Here is a 22,787-nt window from a genome sequence, read left to right as displayed (position 1 = left end):
GCATTACTTGTAAGTTTACGGATTGGTTCTGTAAATTAGGCCCAGCCGCTGTAAACTTTTAGTTTCTGAACATCTATTTCCAAACAAGAGGTAACCATATAAGTAGACTTCCCAAGCACTTTTCATTAGGATCAGCATTGGATGGTACAATGACTAAACATAACTGCTGTAATTATTTATGAAGTTATTATAGATTTACATACAGTATCTCACATATTTCACAAAACAACTTAAGCATTTTTGTCTTTAAGATTACAGCACAAATTAGGTACAATTTTCCATTTCAAAAGTTTCAATAAACTTAACTGTCCAAGTACTACATCAATGATCTCTTTAACTAAAGCATTTCCCTCCCTTTTAAGAGATGCTTGCTTAAGGATTTTGCTCAGATATTACTTCCAGTGCATGTTCAACCCATTGAGAATTTAAAACAATCAAATGAATAAAACACAGTCACTTTTGTATTAACACGCATAAACACAATGCGACCTGATCCTCAGTGGCTGCAATAAATCTAATTAAGATTGCGCTACACACAGAGAAAAGCACTGGGCATCCAGAGGTGATTCATCACTTACGGTAATTCTGCAGTAACAGATAAACAAGCGCATACCTGTGTGAAACCATCCCACACAACTCATTACACTAGAGCGTCTCCAACTAACGCAATGAACTGTGGCTGAAGTATTATACAGAAGGAAATGTGTAACATTGCAGAAGCTGCCAAAATGTAATACTCTGGGACACAAGCAATATTATTATGAGCCATTTGTCTCATTCGAAGTTGACTGATTGTTTAAGGCAGCTACATCATTCTTTGCATAAAGTTGTATAGTTGCTAACAACGAGTTAAAAGAGATACTCAGGGGTACCGAGACGCTCAGCTGGATTAGTACTGATTCAATGGCTACCAGACAGGAAGTATAGTATTCTGATTGAGGTCTAATGACTCCTGTTGGTGAGCAGAAGGTGATGTCAGCCATCTCATTCAACCAATCAATTCCCCATCTTCTCCAGATGACTTCCTGCTGTGGGGCTGGAGATGAGGCATTGTTGCCTGGCAACAGAGAGTTGGTGGAGGAAACGGATGATAAAAGTCTTCCTGATCTCAAGAGAGTCATATTAGACAGACGGGTGGACATTAAGAGATGGAATTTTGATAAGTGCATATCACACCATGTGAAGAATATAGGATTCAAGCAGATAGACAGAAACAGTATGTGTCTGAATTCCCATACTGGTGCAGTATGCACTGAATTTGATGAAGAACTTCTCAACAGAAGTTTGGGTTTAGATGATTTGAGGGTGAGTAAATGATGACAGTGACAGGCACTCCAGGATTAATATAGTTTTGAAGTTCTGATTAAGATTTCATTTTATTCTGTTGAATTTTACCTTTCAATTTAATTTTGTTTCCATTCGTTTTCACTCTAATTAGACTTTTAGATTTAGCTTTTTTTCAGTATATTTACTTCTATTTAGTTTTTTTGTATTTAAGGCTACCAATGTTATTGTGTTAACCGATAACTTTAAAAAATGTTTAACGGTATCTCAGAGCATCTAGTGTTATTTCTATGGAGAAGCATTGTCCTGTTTAATATGCTGTGCATTAAAAACTAAAACTACAATTATGTTGTGGTCATTTTTATTTTATTTTAGTTAATTTTGTAGTCATAAAAAAGTAATGTAATGTATTTTTATTTGTTATTTTTATACTTGTATTTAAGTTTGTGTTTTTCCAATTTTGTTAATTTTTATTTTAATTTAATTCTCACTCAAAAATCCCACACATTCCTGGACATACAACAACCACCATGTCAGCATCATCTGGTATGTACCATTTATCAGATAGTAAAGTGTTCACTGGTTACCCATTTCAGAATCAATAAGTTATGCAGGTATTGTTCACCTACTGTATCATCAATAATGCATTTTCAGACATCCTACTCATTTGACATTCTGCTTTTCGTATAATATGTAGCAGGGAAGTATGCATAGTTGAACGAGGGAGTTAAGAAACAATTTGACTGAGGTCTGTGATGACTTCATTTACTGGAGAGCCTGGATTCCAAAAACCATGAGCAAGTTTTTCAAAGTGCTCCTGCTCTTTCTCCCTAGTCTTAAAGCCATCACAATGGTTTGTTTCAGTGTTACTTTCTATTTGCTGTGATGGATGAAGGCCAAGCTAAGCTTCCACCTTCTTTAACTAGCAGGCACTGCAGAGTACACTGTTGGGCATCAGAGGTATCCACCTTTCTAAATGTAGGTGAATCACATCCATTTTCAAATATGATTGTAGCATATTCCTTAAAAGTGCAAGAGAGGGAAAACAAAGTGCTGCTGCAGTCAGCAGGATTTATATGTGTAAAGTCAGCTAATCTTTGTTGCATCTTCACAATGAAAAGCAAGCATCAGACAGACAGACAGACAGGATAGAAAGATAGACACAATAGATAGAGACAGATGAACAGTTGGGAGGACATAATTGAGACAGGCAGACAGACAGACAGACAGACAGACAGATAGATAGATAGTAGGGATGTTCGAGACTAGTCAACTAAAGTGTTCTGATTCTGCTAGTCGACACTGGAATAACTAGTCGGTCAATATTTCACTAAATTAAATGGTTCAACATTTTTACACATTTATGTTTGCTTTATATTACAAAGGCTGCACTTAAATTACTGTCATGTTTAAGTTACATTTTAAATATAATTAATACATTCATTAAAAAAGGATATGGAGCATATGTATACAAAGTTTAATTTAACCTAGGGGCTGCGTGTGCTTCTTCCCTCTCTCAATCGCGGCGCCCACAGAAACATGTTCTCTTGGAAGACAAGTAAAGAATCTATGGAAATCACTTCACGGTCATGGTGAGGGAAGCGGATTTCCGAAACGTTGGCTTGCAAGTCGCTTTGAGTGTTTTCACATTTAAGTCTTCTTTAAATTTGTGTGTGCTTGCAAGTTATTTTCCCACCGAGCGGGCTTTTTCAAGTGCAGGATAATCGCCTCAGGTCAGGTCCCGCCTTTCACAAGGCCATTTTGACATTAATTTTGCTCATCAAAAATTAGATAGTAGTAAAGTTAGTAGACTAAAAAATGACTATTTTAGGCTAGGCATGCAAATAATTTTTACCCTGCTGATCAAGAAGTCTATTTTCAACGATGTACCAACTGCATAACTGCTTAAACTATCTTTCATTCTGTGTGGTAACAGACATTAGGTTTATTGTACATTTTCCACAGGCCCCTTTTTTTTCTATTTTTCTAGCTATTTTTATTTTTATTTTTATTACATTGTAACTGCTGTTGGTTAACGTTCTTAACCGAACAGCTGTTATGTAAGATCGTAGAAAAATACACGACTTGAAATGCGTGAATTTTTTCTCTCTCGTAGATTTGGCTTACCTGTTAATTATTTTCAACAATTCTGACTGTTTGAATATGTAAAGTAACTTTTACTTGGTGACTTCCATTTAGAACAGGCCATAAGGGTTACTCTATTGGTCCTACACTATTCATTCAATTGTTTTCAATAAATATGCCTGTATTCGCTAACGCTGATTCAATGAGTGTGTGTCATGTTCAATACAATGCATTCAGAAAGTATTCAGACCCCTTCATTTTTTTTCACATTTTGTTTGTTTATTCACATAAATCTACACTCCATACCCAATAATGACAAAGCAAAAACCAAATTTTTTTATAACTTTGCAAATTTATTAAAAGGAAAAAACTGAAATATCACATTGACACAAGTATTAAGATTTCCTTTGCTATGACACTTGAAATTTAGCTCAGGTGCATGCCATTTCTCTGGATCATTTTTGAGATGCTTCTTTGATTGGAGTCCAACTGAAAATGCATTTCAGAGCAAAAACCAATCCATGAGGTCAAAGGAACTGTCTGCAGAGCTCAGAGACAAGATTGTGTCGAGGCACAGATCTGGGGAAGGCTACACAAAAGTTTCGGCTGCATTGAAGGTTACAAAGAGCACAGTGGCCTCCATAATTCTTAAATGGAAGATGTCTGGAACAACCAGGACTCTTCCTAGACCTGGTCGCCTGGCCAAACTGAGCAAACAGGGGAGAATGGCCTTGGTAAGAGAGGTGACCAAGAACCTGATAGTCACTCTTGTTGAGCAGCAGAGATCACGTGTGGAGATGAGAGAAACTTGCAGAATGACAACCATCACTGAAACACCCCATCGACCTGCACTTTAAGGCAGAGTGGCCAGATGGAAACCTCTCCTCAGTGCAAGACACATAAAAGAGTACCTAAAGGACTCTCAGGCTGTGATGAAACGAAGATTGAACTGTTTGGCTTCAATTTCAAGCGTCATGTCTGGAGGAAACCAGGCACCGCTCATCACCTGCACAATACCATCCCAACGGTGAAGCATGGTGGTAGCATCATGCTGTGGGGGTGTTTTTCAGTGGCAGAGACTGGGGGACTGGTCAGGGTTGAATGAAAGCTGAACACAGCAAAATACAGAGATATCCTTATGAAAACCTGGTCCATAGTGCTCAGGAACTCAGACTGGGCCGAAGTTTCACCTTCCAACAGGACAATGACCCTAAGCACACAGTCAGACAATGCAAGAGTGGCTTGGGGACAACTCTGTGAATGTCCTTAAGTGGCCCAGCCAGAGCCCGGACTTGAACCCAATTGAACATCTCTGGAGAGACCTGAAAATGGCTGTCCACTGATGGTCCCCATCCAACCTGACAGAGCTTGAATGGATCTGCAGAGAAGAATGGCAGAACATCCCCAAATCCAGGTGTGAAAAGCTTGTCATATCAGAACCAAAAAACTTGAGGCTGTAATCGCTGCCAAAGGTGCTTCAACTACTCATAGTTAGGCATCTAAATACTTATGACAATGTGATATTTCGGTGATAATGTGTTAATTCTGCAACTGCCACTTATGGAGCAACTTTTACCTGCTTTAACAGTATAGTATGTAGTCAATTTCCACATATTCATATGCACATATTTACTATTCAGGAGCCTGACAGTTAGAGGATGAAAGCTAGATAGCAAAAAGTATGATAGCAAGATATGACAGCTCTGAGCATGCTATAAACACCTATAGAAACAGCCTTGAACTCTTAGGATGCACTAATCACATCCTGCTTAACACGGATTGAAGGGAAAACAGATTGTAACAGCAGACCGACGCTCCACAGCACTGAAAAATATGAAGGTTGCAACCTTTTGTAGAGATAGAACAGTAGAGGGAAAGGTGAAAAGTGAACTAAAGAGAGACACTATGATCGAGATTTTAGAGTCAAAACATAACCTTGCCACTTATAAAGTGCTCATGATCAGCTCTAAGGTCAATATCCACTATGGCCATTCAAGTGTCCTCTAGAAAAAAGGTGTAGGGGACTCACTCAGACAAATTCAGGTAATTAACATTGACACTCTAATGTAACTGACTATAATGTAACTGGAAGAGAAGCTTATGTGCCACACTGAGCATGCAGATAAGTTTCGCCTTTGTTGGGAGGCTTCATCAAAATCCCATTTGCACATGTGAACGAGTAGGGCCTGTTGTGATCATCTACCTCTCTGGAAGCATCACTCAGCACTCAAAGTTGAGTACAGAGACTCTGCTGGAGATCTCTGCAGGGACGGGATAATGACGCTTTCATGTAAAATTCATGGGACGCTCTGCATTATGATGTGACCATTGGAGCATTCCAGTTATGACACATTTTAATTCCCAAGCCAAGGTTCAAAGTTCAGGAATGAAGTGATTGTCATTAGCATACCTCTCATTGTGTTTATGACTACACACTCAGGAGACATGGTTTGAGACCTAGATATTTATCAGACAAATTCATATTTAATATTTGCTATGCTGCGAGATGAGAGAAAAATAAAATCTAGACAAATCTGACTTGCAAATATCCAGATATAGGATTCATATTCTTCCACACTAGGATTAAAGGGTAGCATTTCCAAAACGAAAATGAGCAATGCTGCATTGAGAAAACAAGGCTGTCATTTTTAACATACAGTATGTTTCAAAGCAATCTGCCAGGTAAGGAAATTCAAAAGGTTTTATCATCCGAGTTGTCGACTTAGGCAGTGACAAGCAAGCAACGCGAGTTAGATGCATTGCGCGTGTTGTTCCATTTTTTACTCCACAAGCAATCATATTAAACCACAATCTGTCAACGTGGTCCATTTAAGGATGACATGTTGAATCAAAACAAAAAGGTTTGGGAGGGACCGTTTAAGTGTCAAACGAAATCATCCAACCATGGCGGTGACCTGAGACTACACAAATCATGCAAGGTTTAAACAATGAGCTTTCTCCCCTTAGGACAGACCGGTGGTGTACAAAGATATCAATCGCTAATGGAGGGAATTTAGACCTTTCTTCAACAAGTTACTTTATTTTTCCTTTTCTGTGCTCCATTACAAAATTTTTCTGCTTATCTTACTGCTAACTGCATTAAGTAAATCTGCGATGCTACAGTAGATTTACAGAAGGGTTAGTGCTAGAGATTTTGAACTATTCATTACACATTTGAGCCAGACTTTTTTGGTTGAAACACAAGTCAAGTTTCATCTAAAAATGTACCGCCCATTTCCTAATAACATAGTTTTCAAAGTGGTATTAGAGGATGTATAGGTGGTACTATCCAATGCTGCACACAGAGAAATTGCATAATAAATGTCGCCATTTCTAATTGATCATTTTGCACAGTTACACTAGTTTCATACACTAACCTGCAAACTCATCAACATAACTTTAATTCTTGAAGTAGCACAAAAACCTTCATTACTTTGGACTGCCATCAGCTCGTAATGGGTGTGTGATATCTGTGCCTTGTCCATGCCGTGACCGGCTTCATTAAATCTTATATCACCCTCTTGTGGTCTCCTAAAGCTATTACATCAGACTACATTGAAGGGAAGGCAACTGATGAATTGAAAGCACATAAATTATTGATGCCTCAAACATTTATCAATAAAATAGCATGGCAATCAATAATCGATATATTTATATTTTATGACATCTCTAGTGGATGTGGCATTAAATGAGAGTGAAGAGATATCGCATCAAAGATTCTAGCTCTCTTTTAAAGCCTTTTCTTTGCGTCACAGAAAAAGCATCTTAACACCTCCGTTCTGTCATGACAATCAGCGCTCATTTTGTTTTCTGTCAGCTGTGCATGAGAATTAACAATCTACATTTGACCGTGTGAAAGGAATTTTATTCCTTTATAAATACGTTTATTACACCAACATACAACATACAGTTGTGCTCAAAAGTTTGCATACCCTGGCAGAAATTGTGAAATTTTGGCATTGATTTTGAAAATATGACTGATCATGCAAAAAAACTGTCTTTTATTTAAGGATAGTGATCATATGAAGCCATTTATTATCACATAGTTTTTTGGCTCCTTTTTAAATCATCATTTTTTGGCATGATCAGTCATATTTTCAAAATCAATGCCAAAATTTCACAATTTCTGCCAGGGTATGCAAACTTTTGAGCACAACTGTATATGCCACTTGGATGCAGCTTCAGTGATGCAAATCTAACCACAATATCAATAAACATGTTTACATGCACAGTCTTGCACGATTATGCTTAGTAAGGCAACAATGTGTAAGGTCATGTAGATGCCGCGGAAAGGTCATAAACTGTTTACGCAGTGTATACAGATTTTTGCCCAACACCTTCACGTCTTTACCGGCATTCAGGCAGCTTATCCAACGTGCACGTGGTGTGTGCATCTCTGTTTACGAATTGATGTCAAAACCAGAGAATAACCCAATGATTTCAAATCACGTGTGAACACGTTTATATTGCGTTGTCTAATTTTTGGAATAAGCTGATTTTTGATAGTTCTCAGCATATTGCTGTTCATGTAAATGTGCCGATTGGCTGAGAGCCCATGGTAAGTATGCCAGTAACAAAAAGGGGCACAATGAAGCTTCCTTTCCAAATCATCCACATCCAGGGTGGCATTAATGCCAAGCGCATTCATTTCTCTGCAAGCATCTGTTGATCATACCAGCTGAACCCCTTTTGACACTCAAATATACTGTATGAAGACCAGGTGCAGCAAAGCCTATGCCAACTATTTGAGCTCTGTGCCAATAGTAGATCATAGAAAAACTCCACACACTTCAACACTAGGCTTGGAATACAATGCACATATAAATAACAGCATAATAGAAATGTGGAGCCAGTATTATTCTTAAGATTGAGGTGGCTGTAAAGAGGGAAAACAAACAGGATAAAAGAAGGGAATAACATTTTACAAAAAAAATTATAGCCAAAACATGTTAATTTAATATAAAATAGATTTTTAAGATAAACAAAGAATCATGTTGAAATTATCATCATCGATATTGCTCCATCTACTGGAAGATCTTAATTTTATATATCAATTTTATAAACCTCCCACTTGTAATTTTAAGTAATAAAGTAATAAAATGACCTAGAAAAGATTACTGCAATTTTGTTTTTGATCTGAGGGTTCAGTGCTTCAATACAAATGCAAATTAGAATTAAAGTATTCATTTTGTGGAGAATTGCTACAAGGTGCTGAGCAGAGACACCAATCTTGCCTGTTAACTGAAATTAATTGCTTCATGACTTGCTCATGAATGAGATTGGCTGCCCCATTCACTGCGCAATATGTTTCTCTTTCACTACAGCTACACAAATATATGCCATTTCCAAAGACAGCAATATAACCCATTTTACACCTGTCTAGAGCACAATAAGTCTGGAAACAGCAAATAATTTCATGCTAGAACGATGTATCTGGCTCGCAGTACTTTTTGGAAGTGTCCTCTGTGTATACTCTGAGTTTATCTGATTTTACGACTCCTTTATGTAAGTGTTGGGGTATAACTAACTAAAATAAAAGTAGCAACACTGCTACTGTAATATAACTACATACAGTAGTTCACATAGAAGTTCAGCTGTAAACAAAGCATCTTTTACAGTAACAAGACACTTTTTCCAATATGTAGTGGTGTAGCACGACAAAGTGCTTCTATTCAGCATGCATGCATTTTTGCATCCAACTGCAATTTTTTGGGGGGTGGGGAGGGTTCTGTTTATATATGTAAACGTGCTACACATACAGTATGTACGGTGTAATTTTATAATGTAAATTAAAAAATGTCAACACCTTTTGTGTTTCTGGTCAAAAATTACCAGACCACAAAGATTGTTAATAAATCTCTTATACTGCATATATCATCTCAAGATATTGCATTAGATCTTTTTGTCAACTTCTTTTTTAGAAATTGTCACATTTTTCCTTATTATTTCTTGAAAGATACACATAACATAGACAATAAAATATCATAACTGACAGCAGACTGTCCCAAACACAACATAATATGATAAGTAGATCTTGAAATATTCCTTAAAGAGTGTACATGGAAAGACGATGTACAAAAGGGCGCTCAACACATGTTGTGTATGTGTGTGTGTGTGCCCACATGTCCGAGGACTTTGTGCGTGCAAACATACACTCACATGTGCGCTCATCTAAAGGATTGGGATGCTCCTGAACACTTAGTAATTATAAATAAAATAATAAGTTGTTACATTTCTTTGGCGCTTTTCTAGGCTCTCAAAGCGCTTTACATTGTATAGGGGGAAGTTAATATTTCTGTATTTTGTAGTCTACTCCATTAATTTCCAGTGGCTGGTCACTTTAGACTGGGAACACCACGGGTGTAACAAAGTGAAATACAACCAATAAAATTTTATGAAAATGATCTAAAAACAATGTATGTGTTCAGATGCCCTGTGTAAACAAAGTCATGGAATTTTATTCCAACTGGATGAAATAAACTACAGTTTTCAGAAAAAAAAAAAAAAGTTAATCTGTCGGTTTGATTGGAACACAATATAAGGGTTAAATATTAATTTGAGTCCCTGTGCAGCATATTTAAGCCTTTTCGTAGTACAATTTTTAGTTAAATAGATAGTTGAATGTGCTGTTCAGTACTATCTTTTAAATCACCTATATAAATTAGGATTTATTCTAGTTTTTTTTTATTTTATTTTTTTTATGTATTTAGTTAATGTATTTGTTCGAGTCATCCTAATTAAAATTGTTTTCAAACACTCTAATTTTTGTGCCAAATCATACTGCTCTGATTAAATTATACATTATACTATCTGTTAGTTATAGGCCTATATTAAAAAAGATATTACCCCTTTCTCTAAGTTGCTTAAATGTAGTTTGCTACTTTTGTTAGAAGCTTGTATAGTAGCTGTAGTTTAACTACAAAATACTAAATTATTTATAGCTTGTGGCTTGGCAAACCACAGTTTTTGAAGTAGCTTCTCAAACACTGCTGGCAGTCCATAGACGGGGATATACAGTAGGAGGATGAATGGAGAGTGGGCATACTGTGCAAAGATCCTTGTACTGCATCTTCTGGAACTTGGTGTCGGCGTTGCCAGCGCACAACTCTACGTATCCCAGCACCACCTGGAAAACAGTGTTGTGGATAGCCTGGGTGAAGTGCATGTGCAGCTGGTCCATGGCCGTCTAAAGGGAAAAAGTGGAAAAAAAAGGGAGCCAGTAAGAAGGTTTGTTAAAACTCAAGTGTGTAGTTTCTGCACCACTAGCATCAACAAATGGAATTGCAAAAATAATGACTTTTTCAAACAGGTTTCCCAAACACTTCCCCTGTCTATTATTGGTGGGCAAAACCAACAAAACAGGCCCTAAACTCACACCATTGAATAAGCCAATGTTATTATGTAAGATGGATCAGGATGCTCAAACCTGAGCACAGAGCCACAGTGAAATGAACCTACAAATGTCTTTCTTATGCAACCACATTAACTGGGATAGGAAGTATTTTAACAGAAAAAAAAAATCAGACAAAATCTTAAAAGGCATATTCACAAAGCAAGCATTAAAGCTATTACACTTAAAAAGAAAAATCAATATTACAAACTACCAGTCCTTTGTTGCATTGCAAATGCCAATATACCATGCTTGTAAAATGAACACCAGTGTTTAACAACTGGCGTACTGATTTTGGGAGATATCTTTAACAGCTTTAATTCAAATTTCTACATAGAACTGTTTTGATGCTTGTGTTTTTTCTTCTCGCAAACACTAGATGCTTTCCTCTACAAAGAAACCAAGCAGGAGACCTACTTATACATTACAAACAAACACCCACACATGGAACAATAAATAAAAAATAAAAAAAACAGCTTTCACATAATTTGACAGCTTTCATATCCAATCATAGCTCCAGGCACACTCGACTCCGGAACAAAAAGCAAAAATAACCACACATAAGCAATTTTTAAAGAAGCCCTATTCTATTAAAAGGCAAAACAAGTCTACTAAAAGCCCTGACTTCCTGAGAAACCAGTATAGTTGCAGACCCCTTGTGGCCTTTCACTGAGGAACATCTAACACTGTCTCAGGAGGTCTGTTTGAAGGTAAAACTGTGGGTAACAGTGTGTCGGCCCACAATCTCTGAGGAGATGATTCATTCTAGAACTACATAGCAAAGCTCAGTATCGTCCCAATGGAGAAAGAAAGAGCTTTGCTGCAACTTAATTACGTTTCTCCGCCTATCTTGCTTAACCTTGAAAGTATCTCTCCCTCAGCTTCTGCTGAATTCAATCAAAATGGCATAATATTTGCCTTCTCATGCAGGTACGGGCATTCAAATAAGGGCAGTCAAATTACTTTTGAAAAATAGTGGAACTGACAGTTATCATCATCTTCTTTATTCATTCTGTGAGGAAAAACGATTTTAAAAATGAACCTGAAAACAACAACCAGTCATCACGCATCTGAAGGAAACCATGGTGGAAACAAAAAACAATATGTAGTTACATACATTAGACAAATTTAATGACAAGAAAAACAAAAACAGTGAAAATGAAAAGATTGAGAATTAGCAGTGAAGTCATTAGGCTAATTAAAGAGTTCATGGAACAGAGAAGCACCTCTTTACAGGAAAAACAAACAGTTTTAGCGAATGACGTAGGTACTGAAACAAGGTTTGCGTTTGATGAGTTTTAATCTTTGAAGTTGGACAGTCAATAAACTAGCTGAAAGCTTGTTGGATCGTCTAGGTCAGATTGTTGTGTCACACAGTGGCTTCATGTCAAAAACTTTCAAAGTTGTTTGTCAAAAAGCTTTAGTCCCCAAAAACTTGTTTAATCAACATTGCTCTCTGCATGGATTTCAATATTAGCATCCAATATAAGAGTTATTCACCACCTAATGATCTCTTCAGATGGTGAATGACCCTCAAGGAGTCTCCAGAGACGGCCGACTCTTAAAATCAGAATCAGTTTTTAATGGATATGTATAAAATCACACATTTTGGTATGAGTCCTTCAGAAATTATGGGTTGGTCGGCTTAAACACTCTCACTCGATAACTACTGAGCGAATGGTCTTTGTCTTGAGAATGTAAATGACTTAAAGGCACAGTTTGCACAAAATCACAAGATAGTTCATCATGACTGCATGCTGTCAAACTCCAAAAAGGACAAAAAAAGCACTTTAAAAGCACCAGAAAAATCTTCTGAAGCCATTCGATAGCTTAGTGTGATGGACAGACTGAAATGTAAGTAGTTATTCACTGATAATCTTCCACTCCGCAGCAGCTCAATAAAATATTGGGCAGGTTTGATGCCATGATCTATGGTCACAAGACAAGCAAGAACCAATAACCAACCTGTGCCACAGGTGCCATAGAGTATGTGATTTGAGAGCTACCTAATGTTTTGTGCGAACGCTTTGATTTGACAGTTAAAAAAAAAAAAAGTAAAATCTACTCTAGTAGTATGGACAAAATCCACGTATGTGGACATTATGTTCATCAGCATGCTGAAGCGCGAAAAATGAATGCATTTTTTTAAAGCGGCATATCAAACCAAACAAGAGACGCTACTCTTTACACCCAAACAGGTTTCAATAAAAAAAACATAGAGGTTTCTTACCAGAGGCATTTTGGTTGGCTCTGCGGCCGTAAAGCGTTTCACAGAAATCGATGCCATGCTGTTGTTTCATGTGACTCATTGCGGCAGAAATCTAACCCTTAAATGACAGTCTAGAGTCATGAGAACAGTATTCAGTCGGTTTAAATTCATTTAAATTATGCGTTGCCTATAGCGAAGCCAAAATACAACGTCAGTGCATGTGGACAAGGGGTCACACAAGGTTACACATCACAGACAGACGCAAAAACATGTTTGATGTGAATGGCCCCTTACAGTAGAAGGTAGCTGCTTGCTGTATCTAGACAGTAGGCAGCAAGGCATGCAAGCTCACTAGGTTTTGAAACAGAGCTGTTCATGGACACAGAAGGGCACACATACCATTGTTAAAATCATCTAAAAAATGTACAGCTTAAATTTCAGGTGTTTTATCAAAGTGCCGTTGAATACAGGAAAAAATCTTGACAGCAGGAGCCAATACTATGAGATCTCTATCTAAAGAACACTGTGTTTTATTTACTTTCTTCCTATTTGTCTTCCTCTTATTCTTTTCCCTTGGTCCAAGACTTCTCAAAAAGTCACGCAATCATGCGTGTCTTACATTGAATCTTGAAAAATGTGAATCTTTGACCCTGTGGATCACTGACAACAAAAGCGGAAGAAATTTCGACTTGCACAACATTTTATAAGGGGATGGGGCAGGCACCCGGGCAGGGGTAGAACTCGGCTGGTAATAAAACCAACAATGAGATATTCTTCCAGGATTTTGCTTTCAATCACAGCTTTGCTTTCTGCTGAACAAATAAAGGTAAAATAAAACAGGGCACTCTTCCCTTCTGGCAAATCCTGCACCAGGTATGAATCATCTTCCCATTTTGAGGGGGAAAAAGGAGGAAAAGTGGAGGCTGAGAGGGGAAGGGGGCAGAAAGAACTCACTGCAATGACTCACCTGTGTCTTGCCCAAAAGCTTATAGGCCAGCTGAACTTTGGTGTAGTGACAGACATCAAAGTGCTTGCAGGTCTTGGAAAGTGCCACATCTAACTGTTCCTGCATGGACAAGCATGAAATTAGCATGATCAGCAGCAGATGGAGGAAGTTCACAGGTTCACCTGCTTAATTAATGTGTTAATGGGAACCATGGTTATTCACCATTTTCAAATATATTGAGAATTCCAATTCCAACTAAATTAGAATTAAATTACAACTGAATTCTTTGAATTGAGATTTGAATTCAAATTTAAGGAAGTACAATTAAAATGGAATGATATTAAAATAAATTATTATAACTTCTGTAAGTGTAGTTCTTATCACATTTGATTTTTCAGTATAAATTACCCAACTTTTTATCATATCCAGTGCTGGGTAGATTACTTCTGAAATGTAATCTGGTACTGATTACAAATTACACTACTGTAAAACTGTAATAATTAGTGTAAATTTTTTATATTACACTTTTTAGGCAATCTAATCAGACTACTTATGGATAAAATGTTGCATGTATTGATTAATATAATTTTAAGTGTATTATATACCAATTTACACTCTTTTCAGTTAGCATGAAATTAAACAACAATTTGCTTTTTGTCTCAAATTCTTGAAAATGGAACAAAACATTAATCAAATTCACATTTTGATATCAATATTTATCTGTTTTGTTGGCTGTGTTAACTATTTTGACATTACTGGACATAGTTTACAGAAATGTCTAATAAAAAGTATTCTACGCCAGGAAATAAACAGACATTAGTCCAAATTAATGAACTAAATTAACTGTCGAGTTCACAATATAATTTGAGTTTAAAGATAAGCATTCATATTCCCCAGATTACTGCATTGGGATGTGCGCTGTTACAGAAATAGAAATGCTGCGCGAATCACTGTAATTCTGGTGGCAGCCTTCATAGTGCTCTGTGCAGGCACAGGCATTGTACTATTAACTAACGTGTGGGATGCAAGAACGGAAAAGATAAAAAGACTGGGGGAGCAAGAGAGAGATATTAAAAGAAAAACATGAAAGGAAAAACAAAAAGAGAGCATGAGTAGAGGAGTTGTATGCAAGGCTGGGTGCCATCCAATTGCATATGCCATACAGAAATCTCTGCATAACACAGTAGATGCCATAGACAGAAACTGTGTGTGTGGCTATGTGTGTTTGCACTCCTATAGGCTTGAACACAGCTACCAAATAATGAAAGGCAGCAATTCATTTAATAAAAGTCAGTCCATCTGCCTAAGGGCCTGGGAGACTAAATGCTGTCAGACTGACCCCTGAGCATCACTTTTAGATGTAAAATGCATGGTCAAGTGTTCCTTCTGATCTGTTTATTTCATATAATGTTGAGGCACTACAGCGGGGCAACTGCTGTTGTTCAATCTGGCAAGCTGTGTGGGTGCTTCCGAAGGGAAATGGATGATCTTGTATATGGAACTAAGGAGAAGAACGAATGTCTGATTTTAAAAAGAATGTTGCCTGAATTCTTAGTTAGTCCTGCAAAAGGACAAAAACTACAAATCAAATAAAACATTTTTTTAAAAAAAATCACATACCTCTATTTGCTCCAGAGTGTCTTGCAGTTTGGAATTCAGCTCACTGAGGAAAGAGAGAACATTTTGATCAGTTTAGCAAGGATGACAACAGAAACTGTTGAACCAATAAAAAAATCAATGTGAGTCCATTCTGCACCACAGGTAACCATTGTCCTCTGTTTGCAATGCAACATAACAAACCACCAAGCACAGTGTAGAGGCATGTTGGAGAAAAAGAAGCTTGCTTTCTCAGAGAAATGGACCATCAAAGTGAGAAAGCCTTGTGACATTTTATAAAAAAATAAAACAGAATTGACATTTGAACAGCACAAATGCATTGTACAGTTTTACAAAACATGTCAGATATGTTTTGCTAGTGTCTTAAAGGTGTAGTGTGTATTTTTTTTCGATGATAAAATACTTTCTCCTATCCACTGAGACAACTATAAGTAAACCAATCGAAGTTTGATTCCACCGAAAAATGTAAACACTGACTTTCAAAACATTGCTTTCTTCATTTGAGCATCCTGATCAGTCCAACATAGCAAAATTTGCTCAACGCGAGTGCCGTATTCTGGCAATACATCGATATAATTAATGATTTACGCTGACAGCACCCTGGGATAAGTGAGCCTAAACCTGCAAACTCTCTTCTGTTTTTAAGCAGGCACTCAATTCTAATTCGGACAGGCATAAAACAATAACTAAAGCAATTGGGGTGTTCATTGCCAACGATATGCTGCCCTATGCCGTTAAAGATGATTTGGGTTTCAGCGTATGATTAAAACGCTCAAGCTGTGTTACAACATCCCTTCTCATATCCATTTTAACAGCAAGGTTATTACTTCTATAGTGTTCGTTGTTGAATATATGAATGTTGAATATATGTTGCGTTGAGTTTGAAATGCACTTTATGTTGATGCACATAGAATAATAATGCATGCAGTAAGTTAATGTTGATTTAGTAATTTTTTTTTTTTTTTTTTTTTTTTTGAAGGACTCTAACAAGAATTAACCATGGTGTTATTGTAGTCATTTTTTAGTAACCATAACTGTAGTATCCATGACAGAAAACATGATTCTGATACAATTAACCATGGTTTTACTACAATACTGTAGTATCTACTGTATATAGTAACCATGGTTTCAATGGTTTTACTATAGTATTGTAGTAACATGGTTAATTTTGTGGTCACTCTGTTTACTAATACCACACTTAAACTATGGTTATGGTAGTAAAACAATGGGGATTTTTCACAAGGGTAAACATGTTGAAGTGTTTGTTACCAAATATAGTAATCTTACTTTGGATTTGGCAGTAGAATTTTTTTTCTGAACATTGCAATTACCGAACCGTGACCCTAAAACCGTGATAAAAACCAAACTGTATAAACAAAAAGGGGGAACCGTTACACCCCTACTGAACAATAGAACCATAGCTCAGACTAAAAATGGGGCTTTTCTACAACAGCATTGAAACTGAAAACTGATTTGATTGATGCTGCATCCAGACCAAAAGGTGTCAGTCCTTTGTCAGGGTTGCTGTAAAGTTTTTTAAATCAAATTTAAGACTTAAGATATTCTTTCAAGACCTATACAAATAAAATTAATACCGTAAGTCCATACAGAACAAACCCAATTTCTAAACAAATCATATCTCACATTCTTTTACTTAAAAATCGACACAAATTCAGCAAGTTTAAAATACTCAAGACATGTCTCCCACATACAGTATATATACACCATATCATATTAAAATTGGTTTATGTACCAACATATCAATTCAATACATATGAAATAGAAGTCGACCGATACTGGATTTTGCTGATACTATAATAATGAATTGATTATGTTAAAAGAGAGGCAATTATAGATCAATCTGCTGATGTTTGTTAAATCAATATATTGAATGTGTTAAATAATGTTCGTAATCTTTCCTTCCTGTGATGGGGCATCCCAGACAGATGGTACAAGGGTCCAAGTTGATTTAAATCCCAGATGAAGTGTACCAAACTGTGTACCAAAATACCAATAATAACCAGGAGGAAAACATTTAAAAAAATGAAATAATAGATTTTACATTTACATTTATTCATTTAGCAGACGCTATTATCCAAAGCGACTTAGATTTAATGCATAATGCGTGACTTTTAACAATAAACAAGCAGGAAAAACACGGGAATATTATTTTGAAATGTCTGTGCTTCACTGCTCATTCAAACAGATTAGGGAAATAAACTGTGCACTGTTACAACCATCTACATACAGCTAAGTTAGAAGTTTACATACACTTAGGTTGAAGTCATTAAAAATAATTTTAACCATTCCACAGATTTAACATTGGCAAACTATAATTTTGGCAAGTCGTTTAGGATATCTACTTTGTGCATGACACAAGTAATTTATCCAACAATTGTTTACAGACAGATTGTTTCACTTTTAATTGACTATATCACAATTCCAGTGGGTAAGAAATTTACATACACTAAGATAACTGTGCCTTTAAGCAGCTTGGAAAATTCTAGAAAATTATCTCAAGCCTAGTGCCCGACCGATATATCGGTGAGCCGATATTATATATTAGCCTTTCACCGATATATCGGTATCGGCGTATACTTTACCGATATGAAAACTTTTTTCAGAACATATAATGCAGAAAACAATGCTTTAGAATTGGTGTCATAGCATAGTTTGTCCAGCAGAGCGCACTCCGACTCCATTGTTTACAGAGCTGACTCTGAACTGACGGTGGCTCTGCAGACAGGGCGGAGATCAGCAGTATCTCGGTAAGTTGTTAACTAGTTTGTGAAATACATACTGGAAACTTAATAAACAATGACCCCATAATTTTCCCTTTTCAATATAACTAATATAACATTAACCTTGTCCCTGACAACCATATCACTCATGTCTGTTTGCTGTTAGCCAGCTATAGTTTGTCAGTGCAGTCAGTAATGTAGCAGATTAAAAGGTAAAAATCAGAGCATCTTTTTGCAGCTCAGCAGACAACGGTGCGGTGGTGGATTGTGTCTGCTGAGTGTTGATTTCACGATATGTTATTACCTAGTTGGTGAGACACAATGCTGGAAAGTAAAATAAACAAAGTCAGTCTTTTACTCTCCGTGACAACAAGCTTACAGCTAACTAGCTAATCACGTAGCAACTTTCATTGTTGTCAGCTGAGTGGAAGCTAATGTGTAAACATGTATTAACCAAACTGTTTTGTTCAGGATTCACAGTTTGGCACCCCCTTCAACCAAACAATTCCAGTCGTTGCATTTATAAAATGTAATATTTAAAAGTCTGGTTTTCCACCGTTGAAAGTTTCCCCTGAACTTGTATAGCAGAATACTGTGTAGCACCACTGCCGCTGTTTATCTCTTGACTCGGCAGGTGTAAATGCTTCTTGTTTTACAACCTGCCAATAATTGACTGGCAGTATTAAAATAGTCAGCATTTGACTGATACTAAACAGTAATACTGATGTTTATTTAGCTATTTATTTTATTTTTATTTATTCTTTATTTTAATGGTCAGCATTTGACTGATACTAAACAGTATTGATGTTTATTTAGCTATTTATTTTATTTGTATTTATTCTTTATTTTAATGGTCAGCATTTGACTGATACTAAACAGTATTGATGTTTATTTAGCTATTTATTTTATTTGTATTTATTCTTTATTTTAATGGTCAGCATTTGACTTATACTAAACCGTAATACTGATGTTTATTTAGCTATTATTTTATTTTCATTTATTCTTTATTTTAATGGTCAGCATTTGACTGATACTAAACAGTATTGATGTTTATTTAGCTATTTATTTTATTTTTATTTATTCTTTATTTAAACGGTCAGCATTTGACTGATACTAAACAGTAATACTGATGTTTATTTAGCTATTTATTGTATTTTAATTTATTCTTTATTTTCTCAGTGTTCGTTTCTTGAATTTGTTGACAATGAATAATAGTACTGTCAAATATTCTTTGATAAAAATATTTAAGAAAGCAGCCTTCTGAGTACCTTTGCATTGTCATATCGGTGCAAAATCGTTGAAAAATCCACATAGAAAATGTCTGTTTTCATTCCAGCTCAAAAATTAAATATATCGGCCACCATATCAGTAATCTGTGATTTTTCCCTCTCTAAAATCGGTATTGCTCTCAAAAATCCAATATCGGTTGGGCTCTACTTAAGCCTTTAGACAATTAGCCAGTTAGCTTCTAATAGGATCTGTACTGAATTGGAGGTTTACCTGTGGATGTATTTTAAGGCATACCTTCAAATTCAGTGCCTCTTTGCATTACATCATGGGAAAATCAAAAGAAATCAGCTAAGACCTCAGAAAAAAAAATTGTGGACCTCCACAAGCCTGGTCCATCCTTGGGAGTAATTTCCAAATGCCTGAAGGTACCACGTTCATCTGTACAAACAATAGCACGCAAGTATAAACACCATAGGGCCACGCAGCCATCATACCGCTCAGGAAGAAGATGCATTCTGTCTCCTATAGATGAACGTAGTTTGTTGCGAAAAGTGCGAATCAATACCAGAACAACAGCAAAGGACCCTGTGAAGATGCTGGAGAAAACAGGTAGACAAGTATCTATATCCACAGTAAAACAAGTCCTATATCGGCATAACCTGAAAGGCTGCTCTGCAAGGAAGAAGCCAATGTTCCAAAACCACCATAAAAAAGCCAGACTACAGTTTGCAAGTGCACATGGGGACAAAGATCTTACTCTGGTCTAATGAAACAAAAATGGAACTTTTTGGCCATAATGACCATAGTTATGTTTGGAGGAAAAAGGGTGAGGCTTGCAAGCCGAAAAACACCACCCAACCGTGAAGCATGAGGGTGGCAGCATCATGTTGTGGGAGTGCTTAGCTATTTACAAAATAGATGGCATCATGAGGAAAGAAAATGATGTGGATATATTGTAGCAACATCTCAAGACATCAGCCATGAATTTAAAGCTTGGTCGCAAATGAGTATTCCAAATGGACGATCACCCCAAGCAGACCCCCAAAGTCAAAGGCAAAATGGCTTAAGGACAGCAAAGTCAAGATATTGGAGTGGCCATTACAAAGCCCTGACCTCAATCTGATATAAAATTTGTGGGCAAAACTGAAAAAGCGTGTATGAGCAAGGAGGCCTACAAACCTGACTCAGTTACACCAGTTCTGTCTGGAGGAATGGGCCAAAATTACAACAACTTATTGTGAGAAGCTTATGGAAGGCTACCCAAAACATTTGTCCCAAGTTAAACGCAATGCTACCAAATACTAACAAATTGTATGTAAACTTCTGACCCACTGGGAATGTGATGAAAGAAATAAAAGCTGAAAAATAATTCATTCTCTACTATTATTCTGACATTTCACATTCTTAAAATAAAATAGTGATCCTAACTGACATAAGACAGGGAATATTTTCTACAATTAAATGTCAGGAATTGTGAAAAGTTTAAATGTATTTGGCTAAGGTGTATGTAAACTTCTGACTTCAACTGTAGTATTAAAACATAAACATTTTTAAATAAACATGGTCATATATTCAACAACAATAGATCATCAGCGATCACTTGTCATAAATGTCCGGTACTCAGTGATTGCAAACCACTCTGAAACTGAAACACTGTATCATGAGCCTGCCGCGTGCTTGAAGAATGTGCAACAGTGCTGTGTTTCAATTTTGAACATGCTGTGAACAGACTATGTATTAATTTAAGTAAATCGTAGCCTTTTGAAGTTTAATAATCACATTAGGCCATTTCGCGATTCCTGTCTTTCCGTCCCCAAATTTAAGACCTCTTTCAATGATGATTAAGACTTTTTTTTTTAATACCTTTTAAGATATTTGTTTTACAACCTTAATTTTCAGAAAACTGAATTTAAAACATTTTAAGACTTTTTAACCAAGTGTACATTCAAGATCCCTGTCATACAGACCAGCGCAACATAAAAAAATTACAGAGTGCACCTTTCAAAAAGATCCAATGCTGAGAAGCAATCTTTGGCTGCTATGAGACCTTTGAGCAACATACTACAAGCAGCTACTTTGCTGGTGGCCAAGCATCACCATGATCCGACAATTAGGAATGACTGCAATTCATTTCACAAGCATTTCAGCTCGACAAGAGGGATTTCACAGTCCCAGAGGACCAGTATTGTTGAAAGATGAGACAGAATTCATAAAACTTTAATTAAACTGCCTCTTCCTCTTTCTTCCCTTTTTCCTAATTTTCCCTCTCTTTTGCACTTGATGCAAAAGAGGTGATCTAGCAGCCTGTTCCCATTTCTCCCCATAAGCACTCTCATTTTGCCATTATACATGATTCTGGATGCATAAATATTGCCAATGCATGAATATTGCCAACAGTTAAAATAGTAATTTAGCAAATAAAAAAATAATTGAAAAAGCAGCGTTACCATTAGGACCGTTGAGATGATCTCAAGGGTGAACTTTAGATTTGACCTTGACCAACCTCTACAAGATAGTCCCAATCACTATCTGAGTTCCCTGCAGCTTGCGGCTTAAATAAATATGGCATGATTCTTGGGACAAAAATCGACTGCATTCAGGTCTGGCACCATTCTGGTATGGAACGGCAACTTTTTACGATCCAATCAATACTGATGGATAAAATCAAGCCCTATCCTACATTTTACATACACCGTATGCCCAAAAGTATGTGGACATCCCCTTATAGTTAACGTGTTTGGCTATTCCAGGCATTTCTGTGAGAAATAAACTCAAATAAATCCCATCATATTCTTATCAAGCATTTAGTGAACTCTACGCACTGACATCAATCCAGTCAATAGTTCTATACAAACCTTGTGGTGAATGATCAGACTCCAGTCGCAGCCATCTCATTTGACGCCGAAAAGGTGTTTGATATGGTAGAATGGGATTATCTTTTTAAGATTATGGAAATATATGGGTTTGGGAATACTTTTATTGGATGGATTAAGTTACTTTATAGACAACCGGTAGCGGCAGTACAAACAAATGGTTTAATTTCAGATTATTTTACTCTGGATAGGGGCACTTGGCAGGGTTGCCCTCTTTCCCCTATTGGGCCTCATGTAATCAGATAGAAGACAAAGGTAGGCCTAACAGTCGTAAAGCCTGACTGAGGCCCACACACAAAGTCATAAATCTTACTGATAAAAACTGCGGCAAAATCAAACAAAGGGAGTCCAAACAGACTAAAAATCCCATGAAGCCTTGCTCACTAAAGGATTGAACTCTCAACTCCTATTG

At 36.6% G+C, this 22,787-nt stretch overlaps 1 protein-coding gene across 4 annotated transcripts in view; it reads right to left on the bottom strand.

Annotated features, from left to right (window-relative positions):
- The window catches only part of LOC127425293 (syndetin), a 217,980-nt gene that overhangs the window by 134,133 nt on the left and 61,060 nt on the right, over positions 1-22,787 (bottom strand). For all 4 annotated transcript variants that reach the window (XM_051671084.1, XM_051671085.1, XM_051671088.1 and 1 more), the window contains 3 exons: positions 15,535-15,577; positions 13,936-14,034; positions 10,415-10,555 (listed from right to left, as the gene is read on the bottom strand). In XM_051671084.1, coding sequence (XP_051527044.1) covers positions 10,415-10,555; positions 13,936-14,034; positions 15,535-15,577 — 283 coding nt within the window. The remainder of the gene's footprint in view (positions 1-10,414; positions 10,556-13,935; positions 14,035-15,534; positions 15,578-22,787) is intronic.

Source organism: Myxocyprinus asiaticus, chromosome 34, assembly GCF_019703515.2.
Source record: "Myxocyprinus asiaticus isolate MX2 ecotype Aquarium Trade chromosome 34, UBuf_Myxa_2, whole genome shotgun sequence".
Classification (NCBI taxonomy): Eukaryota; Metazoa; Chordata; class Actinopteri; order Cypriniformes; family Catostomidae; genus Myxocyprinus; species Myxocyprinus asiaticus.
The sequence above is the reverse complement of the archived record's forward strand: the minus strand, read 5'-3'. Positions and strand labels throughout refer to the sequence as shown.